The 17,333-nt window shown below is 30.8% G+C and overlaps 4 protein-coding genes across 4 annotated transcripts; 2 read left to right on the top strand and 2 right to left on the bottom strand.

The window, feature by feature from the left end:
* Positions 1–408: 408 nt before the first annotated feature.
* LOC130900025 (putative carbonic anhydrase 3) lies at positions 409–3,657 on the bottom strand. Its single transcript, XM_057810331.1, has 7 exons — positions 3,493–3,657; positions 3,381–3,437; positions 3,174–3,320; positions 2,053–2,170; positions 1,466–1,571; positions 987–1,217; positions 409–597 (listed from the first exon to the last, which is right to left on the bottom strand). The coding sequence occupies exons 1-7, from the start codon at positions 3,551–3,553 to the stop codon at positions 463–465; spliced, it is 855 nt and encodes a 284-aa protein (XP_057666314.1). The 5' UTR covers positions 3,554–3,657; the 3' UTR covers positions 409–462.
* A 2,505-nt stretch (positions 3,658–6,162) lies between these two features.
* LOC130900024 (putative carbonic anhydrase 3) lies at positions 6,163–12,652 on the top strand. The gene is made up of 7 exons (XM_057810329.1): positions 6,163–6,319; positions 8,641–8,673; positions 10,956–11,105; positions 11,339–11,462; positions 11,536–11,641; positions 11,859–12,086; positions 12,143–12,652. Exons 1-7 carry the CDS (start codon positions 6,280–6,282, stop codon positions 12,332–12,334), a joined length of 873 nt encoding a protein of 290 aa, XP_057666312.1. The 5' UTR covers positions 6,163–6,279; the 3' UTR covers positions 12,335–12,652.
* A 744-nt stretch (positions 12,653–13,396) lies between these two features.
* Positions 13,397–15,197, top strand: LOC130900013 (cytosol aminopeptidase-like). Its single transcript, XM_057810315.1, has one exon. The coding sequence runs from the start codon at positions 13,518–13,520 to the stop codon at positions 15,117–15,119; it is 1,602 nt and encodes a 533-aa protein (XP_057666298.1). The 5' UTR covers positions 13,397–13,517; the 3' UTR covers positions 15,120–15,197.
* Positions 15,198–16,644: 1,447 nt separating this feature from the next.
* LOC130900027 (NADH dehydrogenase [ubiquinone] 1 alpha subcomplex subunit 13) lies at positions 16,645–17,258 on the bottom strand. The gene is made up of 2 exons (XM_057810333.1): positions 17,110–17,258; positions 16,645–17,052 (listed from the first exon to the last, which is right to left on the bottom strand). Exons 1-2 carry the CDS (start codon positions 17,201–17,203, stop codon positions 16,694–16,696), a joined length of 453 nt encoding a protein of 150 aa, XP_057666316.1. The 5' UTR covers positions 17,204–17,258; the 3' UTR covers positions 16,645–16,693.
* Between the last annotated feature and the right edge of the window lie 75 nt (positions 17,259–17,333).

Below are 17,333 nucleotides of genomic sequence, written 5' to 3' on the forward strand. Positions count from 1 at the left end.
CTCCAAAATGCTTTAAATATTTATATATTACATTTTTTCCAAATATCTTTTGTTTATTGACAGGAGTATATTCCTATATATAAGATAGGCATTCCTATGAATAGTCGCGAAAGAGCGTTTCGCTGTGTAACCGATAAACAGAAGACAATGAAAACTTAAGAGACAAAACACATTTTGTAATAACCAATGAAAAATAAGAGGTTGATAAAGACAATTTTGTATCAAAAATGTAACATATACAATCCAGGAAAGATATCAAAATAATCTTCCATACCTGGAAAGAATTTAAATAATTTATAACATCCCTTAAAATTTCATAGTTCTGTTCCGTGTCACATACCCAAGAGCGACACGTCAAACAAATGACATAAAAAATGTCATTAAGTTTAACAAACAAAACAAAATTAATTTGAATATAAAAATGGTTATTTTTTTTATCTTTTTCGAACAGTAATTAATCGTTTATTTTTTTTTAAATTTACCATAAAAACTTTCTTTCACATATTTAACAATTCTTCCATTTAAAGGCTGCAGCGGACGGGCATTCCTTAATATCGGTTTGTTATCTTCATCGTAAATATTTTTTAAAGCTTCCAACTATAAAGAACACGCAATTTAATAATAACCACGTGCGATTATTTTTTTTCACGTCCACAAAATACCTATAATTAGACGGTTCACTACAATTTTTTAGAAAACTATCAGTAATCTAAGTGTGAAAGTAAAAGTCAACTAAATTCTTCAATACGGTCATTTTGTAGTTGAGGTTATGTACAGCAATATGAAGTATACGCTAGAAATACCGATGACAGTGATAACTTACTACCAACTTAATTTCTATATATGCTAGCAGATCTATCTAGGGTTCTAAACGGGAAATGAAATATGACTTTCGGTAATTTCCGTGAACCGTCTATAATATAAGTGGTTTATGTTAGTATAGTGGGAAGTTGTCAGATTGGATATAATCTCAAATATATCGTTACCTGACATGGGGAAATTTTACAAGGTTTTGGAAAAATTATCCACTGTACTGGTTCATTACAGTCCGGGGTTGTTAACGATCCCGTATAAGCGTAATAATTACAAGATCTTTTAGGTAGAAGTTCTTTCGGTACTAATTGTTCGTCTAATGGTACCGGTTCTTTGATATTGGTTGCTACACATTCAACATTTTTCGTTATTTTGTTAAATATTTCAGATCCCTCGGGAGAAAACTGAAAAAACCCAGTTAAAATTTCTCTACATTTCCTATTTGAAAGATGACATACACAGAATCTTGATAAAGTATGGTAGTACGGGATATGTCTTTTAAAAAAAATTACAAACCATTCCCGAAGAAACAAGAATCATGATCTGGTTAAATAGATCAAAGTTTCCGAAAAAAGTCATATTGGAGTAAATAATGAGAGTGGGAATTATGCAAAACTAATATATCTAAAAATAATGTCGATTGAAAACTAACCTCATAAAAAACTGCAATTATTGCTATTCCAAAAGGGATATTTAAAGCATTTTGTAAATTTTCTGCTTCTTTTATATAATGAACAAAATGACTTTCCAGAGGATATCTGTAAAACGCAATAAATAAACTTTCAAAAAACTATGTGCCAAATTTCTTGACATTTCGATTAGTCAGAAAAAAGTGACGCCAATTTCGTTATTTTCAAAACAATTTTGTATGTTAATTTGTTAAATTGAACAAATTGCTTCCTCATCCACCGTTTAGTCCAGATATGATCCTCGGTGATTACTGATCTCAAACTGGTAAGAGATTCAGCTCAAATGAAGAAGCAATTGATGAAACTGAAGTTTATTTTGAAGCAAAACAATTTCTTCCACAATCATGGAATCTGGAAGTTTGAGAAATGTTGGAATGATTGTATTGCTCTTGGAGGTGATTAAATTGATTTTTTGTTTCGTCTATTGTGATTAGAACCAGTTTTAAACAAAAACATTTGTCGAATTCGAATAGGATAAACAGATTTTTGAGTAAATACATAAAACAGGTGGCAACTGTATCAAATATCATAATTTCATTGTATAACTTACTTTTTACCATTGAGAGTATGTTCGGAATTCCAATGGAAATGTATATTATCTAAAACATACTCATTTTCTAATATTCCATCGCATATCGAGACGGATTTACATCCAAAACCAACTTTAACTGAAAAAAAATCATTCAGAAACAAACAGCCACGTCAAACGGTTGATGTGCACCCTAAGGAAATGGCAATAGCATTAATCGAAGAAGCTAAGTTGCAATTTTACTATTAAAGCTAATTATCCATCTTAAAAGAATGAAATTTTAAGATGTTCTGTGGAGGAAAGCACGTAATTTCTACACATATAACACAAGCATTCTTATTCTTAGTCGCAAAAGAGCGTTTCGTTGTGAAAGAAATATACAGACATCAATGTAAACATAATTTTCTTCTTATTTGGGATGATAGATACATAGTCATTACAAATATACACCAAAAAATTCTCTCTAAAATAACATTCCATAGAATAGAAATCAAAATGTTTTAAATACTTGTATAGTAAATAAACAAATGTATTTTGACGTTTATTGACAGGAACATATTCCTATTTATAACACAAGTATTCCTATTATTAGTCGCAAAAGAGCGTTTCTTTGTGTACAAAATATACACAGGAGCATATTCCTATATATAAGAAAGGCTTTCCTACGAATAGTCTCGAAAGAGCGTTTTGCTGTGTAGCCAATAAACAGAATTCAATGAAGATATGAGATAAAATACATTTTGTAATAACCAATGAAAAATAAATGAGGTCCATAAAGACAATTTTGTATCAAAAAAATGTAACATATACAATCCAGGAAAGAATTTAAATAATTCATAAGATCCCTTAAAATTTCATAGTTTAGTTCTGTGTCACAAACCCAAGAGTGACACGTCAAACAATTGACATTAAAAATGTCATCAAGAGTAACAAACAAAACATAATTGATTTTTGAATATCATAACGGTTTTTCTTTTCGAACAGTAATAAATCTTTAAACTTTTTTTTAAATTTCCATTCAAAGGCTGCAGCGGACGGGCATTCCTTAATATCGGTTTGTTATCTTTATCGTAAATATTTAATATGGTTAATATATACCCTACGGAAATGGCAATAGCATTAATTATAAACGTTGATCCAACCTGTATGTCCGTTATTTTCGAGAAAAACATCTTGCGGTACATCGTAATTTGTATAAACTAAACGTGACATATGAACAATTTCTGCTGTTTTTTTCAACAATTCGATGGGTGATTGATTATTTCCACAACAAGAATCCGGCCAACCATCTGAAATAAATTGTGTTTTTCGCACAAATATTTTCGTAATTGAAAATTCCAATTACATACCTTGATAATTTTCACGTAAAGATGTATTCCAAACCCTCCACGTTTTCGAATAATCGTCTAAGAAATAAATTATAATTCGCTCGAATATATTTAACGAAAAATTCGTACTTGCCTTTTTTATGTATAAGGAATCGTATTTTATAGAAATTTGATAAACCTTCTAAAAGCAACATAAAGCGACACACATCAAATTTTTCACAATACAAAGAAATTACGAAAATTTACTTCAGCTTCTAATTTTTGACAGATCAAATTGACGTATACGATAGATTAATCACGAAGAGTGTCTGTGAAGCATCCTTAATTGTGGTAGTTGTCTGGTGTAATAGTTGGGACTAAAATTATTCGGAACGTATTTTTTCTATGGTTTGAACCAGACCAAGTTTCTAGTCTCCTGATAATCGATCTCAGTTTGAACTGACGTTTCTCAAATAATTCGCTTGGACAATTATATTTAAATGGTTCTAAAAGTTGTTATAGTTGAAATTGATGGCTGTATATAAACACAATTTGAATACTTAATCGTATATAATTCGATATCGATTCTTATCACAGTTGAAGCAATTATATTAATATTAAATAATTGTTGTATTCCTTAAAAAAATATGAAATTTTATGAGTGTCTCGTTTACATATCAATTCTATACCTTATTGAACTAGAATATCAAAATGTTATTATGCGTTTACGTAGGTATTTAAATATATTATCGAACAGACAAATGAATAATACATTTGATATTTCGTAAATTACGTATTTTATAGATTTACTTATATGGTTGTATAAATTTTTTTTATCGACGTGATTAAACTATAAAAAAAACTTTTTCGTAATTTTCTAACCCCCCTAAACGAAATCTCGAATAATCCAATTATAAATCTTTTAATTTAAACACATATTACTATACCGATTGTCCCAAAAAACTACTCTCGATAAGGATGTGTAAAAAATATTTTATTTTGTTTTTGCTATAACAGAATTTAGATTTTATTTAAATTTAAACTTCGGGTGCAAAATAAAATCACTTTTAACGCGTATATCACACATAATTTTTTATACAACATCGTCAAACAACACAAGTCACTTTTAAGAATGGATTTACCGTTTGAATATTGACAATTTTTAGATTTGTTACTACTACCGTTAAATAGATAAATAGCAAGCGAAAAATCGTGATATCGAGCATAATTGAAGCTTGAAATTTTCATTTTCAGTTTTGTTTCACCGCAAACGGGACAACCGGTATATATATATTCGTTAATTCGATTGGAAACGAATAATTATCAAGATTTGTAGCGATTATTTTCGAATAAATCCGATTAAAATGAATAACGTGTCGGGTTTTAACTTATATATAAATAAATTTTAATGCTACGTCGAAATTACATTCCATACGTTTACGAAGCTACATCGCAAAATCTCGACGTGACAATTTAGACAATAAAAATCAAATTATCCAATGATAGGGCATACAAACTAAATTGTTAGTGGAATGCGTGTCGTTGTTTGATTTGAAAAATTTCAAACGATACTAAACTCGAAACAAAAAACAATTAAATCATTAAAATTTAGTTTTTTGTTACTTTTTGACAGGTTAGATTGACGTATACACTCGCGTATAGAGATGGGAATCTACAACAACTTTCAACTGGTATTAAATAACTGCAAAGTTATTATAGTTATTTCCCCATCTCTATTTGTTAACAAAAATTTGTAATTTTTCGAAAGGATTCATTGCAATTCGACGCAAATCAATAATTTTTATTCTTTATATTGTAGCGAGATTTAGATTATGATTATTATTATATTATTCGGATTATTAGTTCGATCATAAATTTTTTTAATAGACTTACGTTAAATCTAAATAAAACTACAAAATTATATCAAATTAGAATCGACCGGAAAGTAATATTTGTAAAAACAAACTTTAAAACGTGTTAAAAAAATAATAAAAATTTTAAAAATAAAATTATGGCCAATTCGATTTTTATTTAATAATAAATTTACGTCAATTATCCCCCAAGTCATATTATGATTCCAATTTTGAATCTTTGTGGTTTTTTTTTTCAAATTTTCCGGAATTTTCACCTCATTAGATCGATCGATGAGTTGTTGGGCTTCGTAGGACGTACAGTCTCGTCTAAACTTTCCTATTCGATATTTTACTGTTGATAACTAAGGTACAGTCTCATCCAGGGTAGAATCTACTTCAGTCTTCATATTGATTGGTATCTAATGCATTTCAAATGAAAATATCACATTACAATGACCAAATTCACTATCGATGCTTGCCAAATGAATATTAAACAACTTAGCGCCTTCAAATTCGAAACATATGATGTATAGATCGTGTTCGATCGATTTTCCAAGCAACTACTTTCTAAGGACCGTCCTCGACTTAACCTGGAGCTGGTTTGAACGAATTACGTTTCAAATTGTTTCCTCGTACACCGTATAGTCCAGATCTGGTTCCCAGTGCTTACTGATATCAAAAAAAAAACGCTCGTGGGTAAGAAATTAAGTACAGATGAGGAAGCTATCGATGAAACCGAAGCATTTTTTGATACTAACGATAAATCTACGGAAAACGCATCGAAAAGTTTGGTTGCTTTTGAGGGAGGTTTTTGAGTGAAAAAATTCGCATTTTTCGGTGGAAAATTACTCGAAATCGAAGCGAACAGGATACTCGGTTGGCTGTTTCGACTTTTTCTTATATAATACGCGTAAAAAAAGGACGATTGAATCCTTAGATAAACAACGAAGTCCTACAATCGATACACACGTATTATCTCGACGGTGTTTGGTCGTTTCGAGGGGCGAATTGCCAATATAGATCCCGCGATTTAAGCGGACTAGCTCAGTCGTACATACAGAGTGTTTATTTGCGGAACGACAACCGCAATGTTCTCGATTTATTTGGTTTGTGTTTCAATTATATCAGGTGCGTTTTGTACTTATCAAATATAATTCCTTTTTAGCAAAATATAACGAAAAAAAAAACATTAATCGGTATTTACGTGTGTTGTTTAGGTTTTTATAACTTCCTAATACAATATTTTGGCTTTTGTATCACCTTTAATGGAATCAGAACATTTTTTTTTCAATAAAATTACTTCCCTGACCCCGTTTTTACTTCGTCGCAAAATTAAATTATATTTAAAATGTTTTTAAGCAAATTTAAATATTATTTTCAACAAATTATCGTTTAAAAACGTAAATACGACTTATATTATACAGTATGTTCGTATAAATGGATAGTTATTTTAATTTTTAAATATCAAATTTGAACGCGTTCGATTTAACTTTTAAAAATCACCGTGACGTATTTAAACGATCTGATAAAACTTTTTTTCCAATTCAAATTTAAATAAATTGGTAAAAATGTATTTATCGCTTATTTCCAATACCAAGTGTTTAAATTTCACACGAATTAACGTATTTATTACACGGATAAGAAAAAAATAAAAATTCACGTGGTTTTATTAACATTTGAACAACTTTTTCGGAAAATTTTCAAAATATGATAAATAAAATGTATTGTTACGTAGAGTAATATTTGATTCGTACAATCGAATCAAAATTATCGTTAATCTATTGATATATACAGAGTGTTGAAATGATTTCTCCCAAAACTCACAATTGAAATAAATTTCAAAAGGTACAACCAATTAGGAAGCGAGTAGATGACGTGAAAATTATGCTTAAACATAAAAAAAATGTTTTTTTTCTCATACGATTACTCGTTTATGAGTTAGAGGTATTTAAAGTTGCGAAATCAAAAAGGACAGGGTTAACAATCCGTAGCTTTTACGGGGACAACCTGTACAATATAAAAATATCAAAAACGAATATTTCGATAGATTTTCTAACGAAAAGGTCTCTTCGTTCAACACGATAAAATTTATGGTTTAGGAGATATTTAGATTTTTAGATAGTTGTACATGCCGAAGTTAATAATCAGTAACTTTTACGGGGACAACCTGTACAATATAAAAATATCAAAAACGAATATTTCGATAGATTTTCTAACGAAAAGGTCTTTTCGTTCAACTCGATAAAATTTATGGTTTAGGAGATATTTAGATAGTTGTACATGCCGAAGTTAATAATCAGTAACTTTTACGGGGACAACCTGTACAATATAAAAATGTCAAAAATGAATATTTCGATAGATTTTCTAACGAAAAGGTCTCTTCGTTCAACTCGATAAAATTTATGGTTTAGGAGATATTTAGATTTTTAGATAGTTGTACATGCCGAAGTTAATAATCAGTAACTTTTACGGGGACAACCTGTACAATATAAAAATATCAAAAACGAATATTTCGATAGATTTTCTAACGAAAAGGTCTCTTCGTTCAACACGATAAAATTTATGGTTTAGGAGATATTTAGATTTTTAGATAGTTGTACATGCCGAAGTTAATAATCCATAGCTTTTACGGGGACAACCTGTACAATATAAAAATATCAAAAACGAATATTTCGATAGATTTTCTAACGAAAAGGTCTCTTCGTTCAACTCGATAAAATTTATGGTTTAGGAGATAGTTAGATTTTTAGATAGTTGTACATGCCGAAGTTAATAATCAGTAACTTTTACGGGGACAACCTGTACAATATAAAAATATCAAAAACGAATATTTCGATAGATTTTCTAACGAAAAGGTCTCTTCGTTCAACACGATAAAATTTATGGTTTAGGAGATATTTAGATTTTTAGATAGTTGTACATGCCGAAGTTAATAATCCATAGCTTTTACGGGGACAACCTGTACAATATAAAAATATCAAAAACGAATATTTCGATAGATTTTCTAACGAAAAGGTCTCTTCGTTCAACTCGATAAAATTTATGGTTTAGGAGATAGTTAGATTTTTAGATAGTTGTACATGCCGAAGTTAATAATCAGTAACTTTTACGGGGACAACCTGTACAATATAAAAATGTCAAAAATGAATATTTCGATAGATTTTCTATCAAAAAGGTCTCTTCGTTCAACACGATAAAATTTATGGTTTAGGAGATAGTTAGATTTTTAGATCGTTGGCCATAGAGAAATATTCTGAAAAAAATTATCATAAATCGTGTTTGTTTTGTTGTCTAATCTTCGTGACAGCCACGATCAAGACTTGGCGCGTGCCAGTTTACTTTGGAGATTCGAAAGTTTCAAAGTAAACACGCCAAATTTTGTGACGATTGATTTTGTATATTTACGAAATTTTGATAAATGATTAATACGATTTTTGAATTCTTTTCAGGCACTGTAACGGGATGGACATATCCAGATCAAGGTAGAGCATAAATTCAATCTTTCACCATTATAATTTCTATACATATCTTCAAAGTTTTTCATTTCCAGCCACCATTAGTATGAAATACTTTTATTTTACATAATAACATGACAGAAAAGTAGTTTTCGTAACCAATCATTTCGAAACAGGTCTCAAAACTGTAAATTATATTGATTAAATTTGATAAATCCTTTGGGTCGCAGTGTATATAATACCCCAATATCCATACGTACACAATGACCCGGTATATTTGATATTTATCGTCAGTTAATAAATTTTTCAAGAATTTTCGAAAAATGTGTAAGTTTCCTTTTATTATTTTCAAATTAATATATTTAGAGACTACCCTGTATATATGTTAAAGGTTATGAATTTAATTAAATAATTTTTTTTGGTGGAAAGGAAGTAACTATGTGCCGAATATGAAGACATTATAGTCCGCTTCTATTCCACCAAAACACAATCGTAAAATATAAAAATTTTAATTATTATATTACAGGTTTTATTATTATGAATTGATTTCGACGAATTCGCTGAATATTCTAGTTTTTTAAATTGAGTCATTCATTATTTTGTCCAAAAACATTAATTCCTTTTACTATCTATTAAAAAAATGTTTGTTTACTTTAAATGCACAGTAGATTTATGATGAAAACCGTTCGTTAAATGCCCTTTACTGCTTGTCCTTGTCAGTTAATAAATTTTTCAAAAGCATTCGAAAAATGCGTAAGTTTCCTTTTTCAAATTACAAATTTTCAAAATGTCGCGCTAAATTAGTACTTACCCTGAACATTTCGATATTTCAAATTAATATTTTCAGAGAATACCCTGTATATATGTTACGAATCATTGCTATTGCATTAGGTATTACTTTTATAAAAAATTTCAAAAAATTCCAATACCTATAAATTTAATTAAAGAATTTTTTTTTGGTGGAAAAGAAGTAACTATGCGCCGAATATGAAGACAATATAGTCCGCTTCTATTCCACCAAAACAGAATTGTAAAATATGAAAATTTCAATTATTATATTACAGGTTTTATTATTATGAATTGATTTCGACGAATTCGCTGAATATTCTAGTTTTTTAAATTGAGTCATTCATTATTTTGTCCAAAAACATTAATTCCTTTTACTATCTATTAAAAAAATGTTTGTTTACTTTAAATGCACAGTAGATTTATGATGAAAACCGTTCGTTAAATGCCCTTTACTGCTTGTCCTTGTCAGTTAATAAATTTTTCAAAAACATTCGAAAAATGCGTAAGTTTCCTTTTTCAAATTACAAATTTTCAAAATGTCGTGCTAAATTAATACTTACCTTGAACATTTCGATATTTCAAATTAATATTTTTAGAGAATACCCTGTATATATGTTACAGGTCAAGAGACTATTGATTTTATAAAAAATTTCGATACCTATAAATTTAATTAAATATTTTTTTTTTTTGGTGGAAAAGAAGTAACTAAGCGCAGAATATGAAGACTTTATAATCCGCTTCTATTCCACCAAAACGCAATTGTAAAATATGAAAATTTTAATTATTATATTACAGGGTTTATCATTATTAATTGTTTTCGACGAATTCGCTGAATTTTCTAGTTTTTTAAATTGAGTAATTCATTATTTTATTCGAAAACGTTAATTCCTTTTATTAGCTATTAAAAAAATGTTACATAATGTTTGTTTATTTTAAATTTATGATTAAATGCCCTCTAATGCTTGTCCTTTGCTATTTCGTCCAACTAATTTTACACTTGATGCCACGCCAGAACAATATTTTTAACTATATTGCAATAACACTCGTTATCACATTTTTTTTAAACATTACAGTTGATGCTGTCACAAATCTTTTATTAGATCTATTCAAAAACGAAGTTTTTTCTTGATATTTTCAATAATCGGGTCCCGATAAACCACAGGATGTTTCTTTGTAAAAAAACACGTTTCATACAGTGTCATACTTTTATATAAATGACTCAACTTATTCAGTTTTTCAGTTTTTTGAAAAGTAGATGTCCAGCTTTAGTGAAAATCCAACGGGAGGTCTTCTTGAAGTTGATTTTTCGTCCTCTACCCATTTAGCCCAACCATCTTTCTCTCCTTCTTCTTTTATTAGGAACCGCGAATAAATTATTCGGTAATATTTTGTTTTATGAAGATTAACCTTATTGTTATTGCTTTCAATGAAAAAAAATGACTTCAAACACTAAATTAATAGACTTTTACTGATATAAATTTGAGATATCACTTTTCAAACAATTTTTTTGTTGTTTATAGATCATTGGGCTTCGTTATGTCAAACAGGAACCCAACAAAGCCCGATACCGCTGTCACATTCAGTATCAGAAGATTCGGATTTTCCTCCTTTCAGTATATACGGATACGGACAGAATATATCAATTTTAGTAAAAAATAATGGCCATTCAGGTAAAGTATAAAATAACACCAACACATACCTAAGAATTTTGGAAATTTGGTCCAGTCATTTGAGAATCTCTATCAGATTTTAGTATTACAGCCACTCCGTGCAGGTGTTTAATTAATAAAACTGTTGAAGTAACAACAAAATGGATCAGAAGTCATGTATATCCATAGTATTTTGTCTAAACCGGGAATATTATCGAACAACCCTCGTAGAATGAATCGAATTTTTTTTTCAGCCGAAGTACGTCAAAAAACTCGTACGCATATACCTGAAATTAGTGGAGGGGGATTACCAGAAGTTTACCAATTAGATCACCTTCATTTCCATTGGAAATCCGAACATACCATTGAAAATTATAGGTAAATAAGTTCGTAATGAGTTTCAGCTGAAATTATTTAAGAAAAATTAAAATTTTCGTTTGTTTTTGTTTAGGTTTCCTTTAGAAATGCACCTGGTCCATTACGCCAAAAGATTCGGTAGCACTCAGGGAGCGCTTAAACATCCCGGAGGTGTTGCAGTTTTTGCAGTTTTATTCGACGTAAGTCCTTAAAGACTGTTCCATACAAACCATGTATTAACGTCCTAAAATTGGTCCAAGTAAGAAATTGAAGGCCTGAAGACTTCTGTGGGTATATCGGACTAGCAATCGTTGTAACTTGGTGAACCGTTTTTTCTTAGACTATATATTTATCTATTCTCTTTTAGCATTATTCCTTTTGGGTAAAATACTAATCAATTATTTTCTTTGGAAACAGCTGTCTCCGGACGACGTACAAGATTTCGATCCGTTGTTAGCTGAAATAGCGACAATTCAAACAAAATTAAACGTCCCGGATGAATTAGAAGGTTTCGTCATCAAAAATTATCTGCCTATAGATTTGGCGGGGTTTTATAGATACAACGGATCACTGACTACACCTAATTGCACTGAGGGAATCATCTGGACGGTTTTTACGAATACGATACCAATATCGAAACAACAAGTGAGTCGACAGGTATAATATACGATAAACAAAATTATATTGAATCATTTTTACAGGTAGAAATATTTGAGAAAATGCGCACAGTTAACGATGTAATTTTGGAGCAAAATTATCGATCTCTTCAAGATATAAACGGTAGAAACGTTCAACTTAAAGTTAGTCCTTTGAGATTTATGGCGGGTGGATCTACAATAAACGTCGCTACGTTTTCCCTAATTTTCCTAACTTGTATTATAACATTTACATGACTATTTAATTAATTAGTAGTCGCTTTTCCACAAATTTTTATTATACTACTTTTTTTATGTTGTTTGCTTTCTGAATAGTCCTCGTATAGTGATTAACAAGACCATGACAGTTATAAACTACAATTGATATTTTAATGAAAATATTAAATATTAAATAAACTTATTGATTTTCATCAATTATTCAAATTTGTAAATAATTGTATTAACAATTGATGTGATATTTGTAAATTTAATTTTAGTTGTACATTTAACATTTTTATATAAATCTAGTCGATATTTACCGTGTATATAACCTGAAATAAAAGGATTTTTATTTAATAATATCTTTCATTTAAATCAAATTACCCTATACACCATATCAACTATGTACATATTAAGAAATTTAAGACGAATTTCTTATGAAATTGATATCGATTTTATTAAACACCTTGTACAGATAAGTAACAAAAAAAAACATGCATCAGATCTAATCTTATTCATTTCGACGAATATTTGTTTCTTCAACTTAACATGAAATAAAGACAATCAACAAAAACAAATATGAATACAAGCTTAAAAAAGAGATATAAATTTACTTACACGGTAAAACTTCGTGAATCTGTTTGTTCCGAAGCATTTAAATATAAAATAATCATATGTATATCAATAACGATATCGTTTATAAGGATATTTAACAGTTTGGAATATATTTGGTACAAGTTTATAAAATTCTAACCTTACTTTTTAGTAGTACGCATCGTGTACAATAGTGTGAAAATAATGTAGTAGGTATAGATCAATGGTTTATGTTAATAAGTTTTTATCTATAGATTCTGATTGGTTACTATATGAAATTATACAAAAACGTAAATTGAATTTATAAAATAACTCGAATAATACGTAACGCCAATGGGATGGTATTCGAATTTTCAAAATTATTTTTCTTTTTATTTGAATTACAACTTGTATTGCATCGTGAATTTCGAGAATTTTAAATATATATATATATATATATATATATATGTGTATATACAGGGTAACTAAATAGATGTTGTCTATTAACTTGAACTGAAACATCTTATTTGGTAACTATGATTTCGCATTTTGACAATATTAGTTGATTATAATGTTATAGTGACATTTTTTATTAATTTCAATTCTAAATATTCAGAAGTTTCGCTTTTTCAAGACAAACCGTTACAAAATGGCGGCTATTTCCGTTTTAAGACGCAGTAGCAACATTTTGAGTAAAAATTTGATATGTACATCGTATAATATTCGACGAAGTTTTTGTTCGGACGATTGCACCGAAGAAAAAAAGGGTATCATTTTGGGGGTGTACGAAGGCGAAAACGATGACGTGATTTTAACAAAAGCCGCATCAAAATTCAACGATCATCTGGGTGGAAAATTGTACGACTTGATTAAGAAAGCCGGAACGAATTTGAAAATCACGCAGAAAGGACACGGTAAGATATTCAATAATATCGATAAAGAATTTTGGTCGCTTTGTGTCGTCGGACTAGGAAAAGAAAATCTTGGATATAACGAATTGGAAGCCATCGACGAAGGACTAGAAGCCGTTAGACAAGCCGCGGGAACGGGGGCGCAGCTATTGAAAAACGAAGGGGTGACAAGAATTTTAATAGAAGGTCTAGGACATCCGGAACAAGCGGCGGAAGGTAGCGCCCTAGCTCTGTGGAGATACCAAGAAAATCGATCCCGACAATATTGGCAAGTCATACCCACGTTAGAATTATTCGACGATTGCGACGCCGAAAGTTTCCAGCGGGGTTTGTTCAAAGCCGAATCTCAAAATTTGGCTAGACGTCTGTCAGATACGCCGGCCAATCAGATGACGCCGCTTCATTTCGCTCAAGAAACAGTAAACGAACTATGTCCGTGCGGAATCAAAGTTCACGTTCACGACAAGGACTGGATAGAAACCAAAAAGATGCATTTATTTTTGACGGCTGCGAGAGGTTCTTGCGAGCCGCCGGTGTGTCTGGAAATCTCGTACTGCGGCGCTTCCATGGACTCCAAACCGATTCTGATGGTAGGTAAAGGCGTAACATTCGACAGCGGCGGTTTATGTCTTAAAAGATGCGAAAATATGCCGAAATATAGGGGAGATATGTGCGGAGCAGCTTGTATAGTGGCCGCGATTCGAGCCGCCTCCGCCTTGAGTCTACCTATCAACATCGAAGGCGTAATTCTTCTATGCGAAAACATGCCGAGCGGTATGGCGATGAGATGCGGAGACGTGGTGATGGGATTGAACCAAAAATCTGTAATGATTACCGATACCGATAACGAGGGACGTCTAATGCTGGCGGACGCCTTCGTCTTTGGACAAATTATGTACAAGCCGCGTCTTATTATCGACGTGGCTACGTTGACGCCGGGATCTCGAGCCGCCCTCGGATCGGCGGCTAGCGGCGTTTTCACCAATTCCCAAACGATGTGGTCTCAAACTAGAAAAGCGGGTATCATTACCGGAGATAGAGTTTGGAGATTACCGCTATGGAAATACTTTATGAAGAAAGTCAATAGATTCACTTCGCACGACGTCAATAATAAAGGACTCGGACACGGTTCCGCTTGTTTGGGCGCCGCGTTTTTGAACGAATTCGTCGATTGCGTCGACTGGATCCATTTCGATACTACTGGAGTTGGTCTCATTAGCGAACACAAAAATTATTCCTATTTAACCAAAGGTCGAATGACCGGACGTCCTACCAGAACATTAATTCAACTCCTCTACCAATTGGCATGTCCTTCGGAAGGCCAGAGAAAGATCGAGTAAAACTTATTTGGAATTATCATGTCTAAACAAATTTCCCGTGGATTTTTTTTTTTTTTTAAAATAAATTGTTTCCACCCATTCTACTTATTTCATTTCGTTTCGATATAATCGGGAAAAAAAATATTTCAAAACAACGTGTTACTTATTCAGTTACATTGAAACGGTGAAATCCCATCTCTAATTAACGGTGTAATGATTTATTGAAAAACATTTAAAAAAAATTACATTCAAAGTCAAGTAGATGTTATTAGGTAATATTGTAATATTATGTAGTGAATAATAAATGTGCGAAAAAAAGTTTTTAAAATCAATAAATCCGAATTCAATTACTTGTCATATTAAACGACATTTCATTAGCATACGCGCTAATAGTATTGTGTGTTATCTAGCTAATAGGTTAAGTATATCATATACATTTTTTTTTTTTCAAAACACAATGTCACTTACATCGAACATTAAAGAGAGTAATCAATAAGAACAGAAGCCAAATATTCGTTAATACGACTCATAATTCAATTCTATTTTCTTATTTACGTAAAACTTATATTGAAATCAATACGCGGTCGTATTGTGTATTGCCTAACTATTGAGCTTAGTACATAGACAAAGTAATAATAAATAGACTGCGCTTTCAATCAAATTAGTATTCGAATACTAGAATGAGATACAAAAAAAGTAACGGTATAGTATCGTACTCCTTCCTCTGTTATTTTTCTCTACTCCCTTATCGAATTTCACCAATCACCGCTCAGTGGAACTAAGATAGCTCTACCTTAAACCAGATGGTGTTTTTTTTTTTCAAAAAATCCAACTACGTGCATTCCACTAAGCGTTCACGGCCCTTTTGAGCATTCCACATTGCGTCATTTTCGTGAGTGCCTAATGGAATGCACCCCCAATGGTATCTTTAGTATGTTCTGTGTTTTCAGCAGTCTAGAATTACTATGTCTATGATAGTAATATATACTGGAACATAAAGTAGAATAGTAGTTTATCTATGGTAGGGTACATAGATAACAATTGTATTGAAGACGTCGAGGTGATTGTTTTTTTTTTAAATAAATAACATTAACATAAAAAAATGTGATAGATGGTTTAATTTTATTAGCATATTATCAGTTCCTACGGATACCGAATGTGGTCTAAATCTTTTATACCGTTAATTTTATACATATTTCTATAACCGCAATTTTATTATATTCAGTGATATTTCTTTCATTCTATAGAGCAATCCATTAAAGAACTTGATTGTCTATCTCCAAGGTAAAGTTTCGAAGCTACGAGTGATAAATAAATTGATCAATTGCAGCTTTGAAAGTTCTTTTTACGTAATAGAATAATTAATTTCGTTGTTCTAAATTGCGTTTAATTAGAACAAATTTTTGAATGAATTATGAAAATATTGAAAAATGATTCGTATCAAACTTATTTACTTTCAATAAAATACATAATATGTAAACCGAACCTCATACTTTGTTTTTTTTTTTCGTTTTGCATTCATTAATATGAAAAAAAAACCACTACGAATTAATTGAAAATTTAATATATAATTTGCTACACTTTCACATATATATTTACGACAATAATCCAATGTCTGCGCGAGTACTACAATCTTTATAAGAACTATGTACATAATAATCGAAAAACATGGGATCAACTAGATGATCTGTTGGTTTGGTCTTATAAATAGGTTCGCCGTACCAAGTACCCACTTTCCACCCTTCTACGTTCTTCATCAATTCTCTTTCTTCGTCTCTATTTCTTCGTAATTGTTTGAGAAATTCTCTGTCTCTTTCCGCTAAAAGCATAGGGTAAATGGCCAAACTGACGCATCGCATTTCAAGTTCTCTCGCTTTTACTGCTTTAACGTTTAAATAGTATAAATAGGCTGCTCCGGCAGTCATACCCAAATAGCCTCCAATAATTGCCCATCCTGAAAGACTTTTAGGTTAAGTGGATTACGTAATTAGCAATATTTACTTAAATATACCTCCGAAAAATGTTTTGGCTGGTACTCTTTTGAAATGTATAGGTTTGTAGCCCCCAGGCGGGGGCATATCTTGTTTAAATTCTACTTTGGACATTTTTTAATAATTACAAAATATCAACAAAATGCCAATAATGTCAATTTTGACATATGACATAAGGAATAATGAAAAGTTTGTTAGTTTGGTATAGATTTAAGAAATATACTAATTTTGTGATTATTCAAAA

The sequence above is a fragment of the Diorhabda carinulata genome, chromosome 12 (genome assembly GCF_026250575.1).
Source record: "Diorhabda carinulata isolate Delta chromosome 12, icDioCari1.1, whole genome shotgun sequence".
In the NCBI taxonomy this organism is placed as follows: Eukaryota; Metazoa; Arthropoda; class Insecta; order Coleoptera; family Chrysomelidae; genus Diorhabda; species Diorhabda carinulata.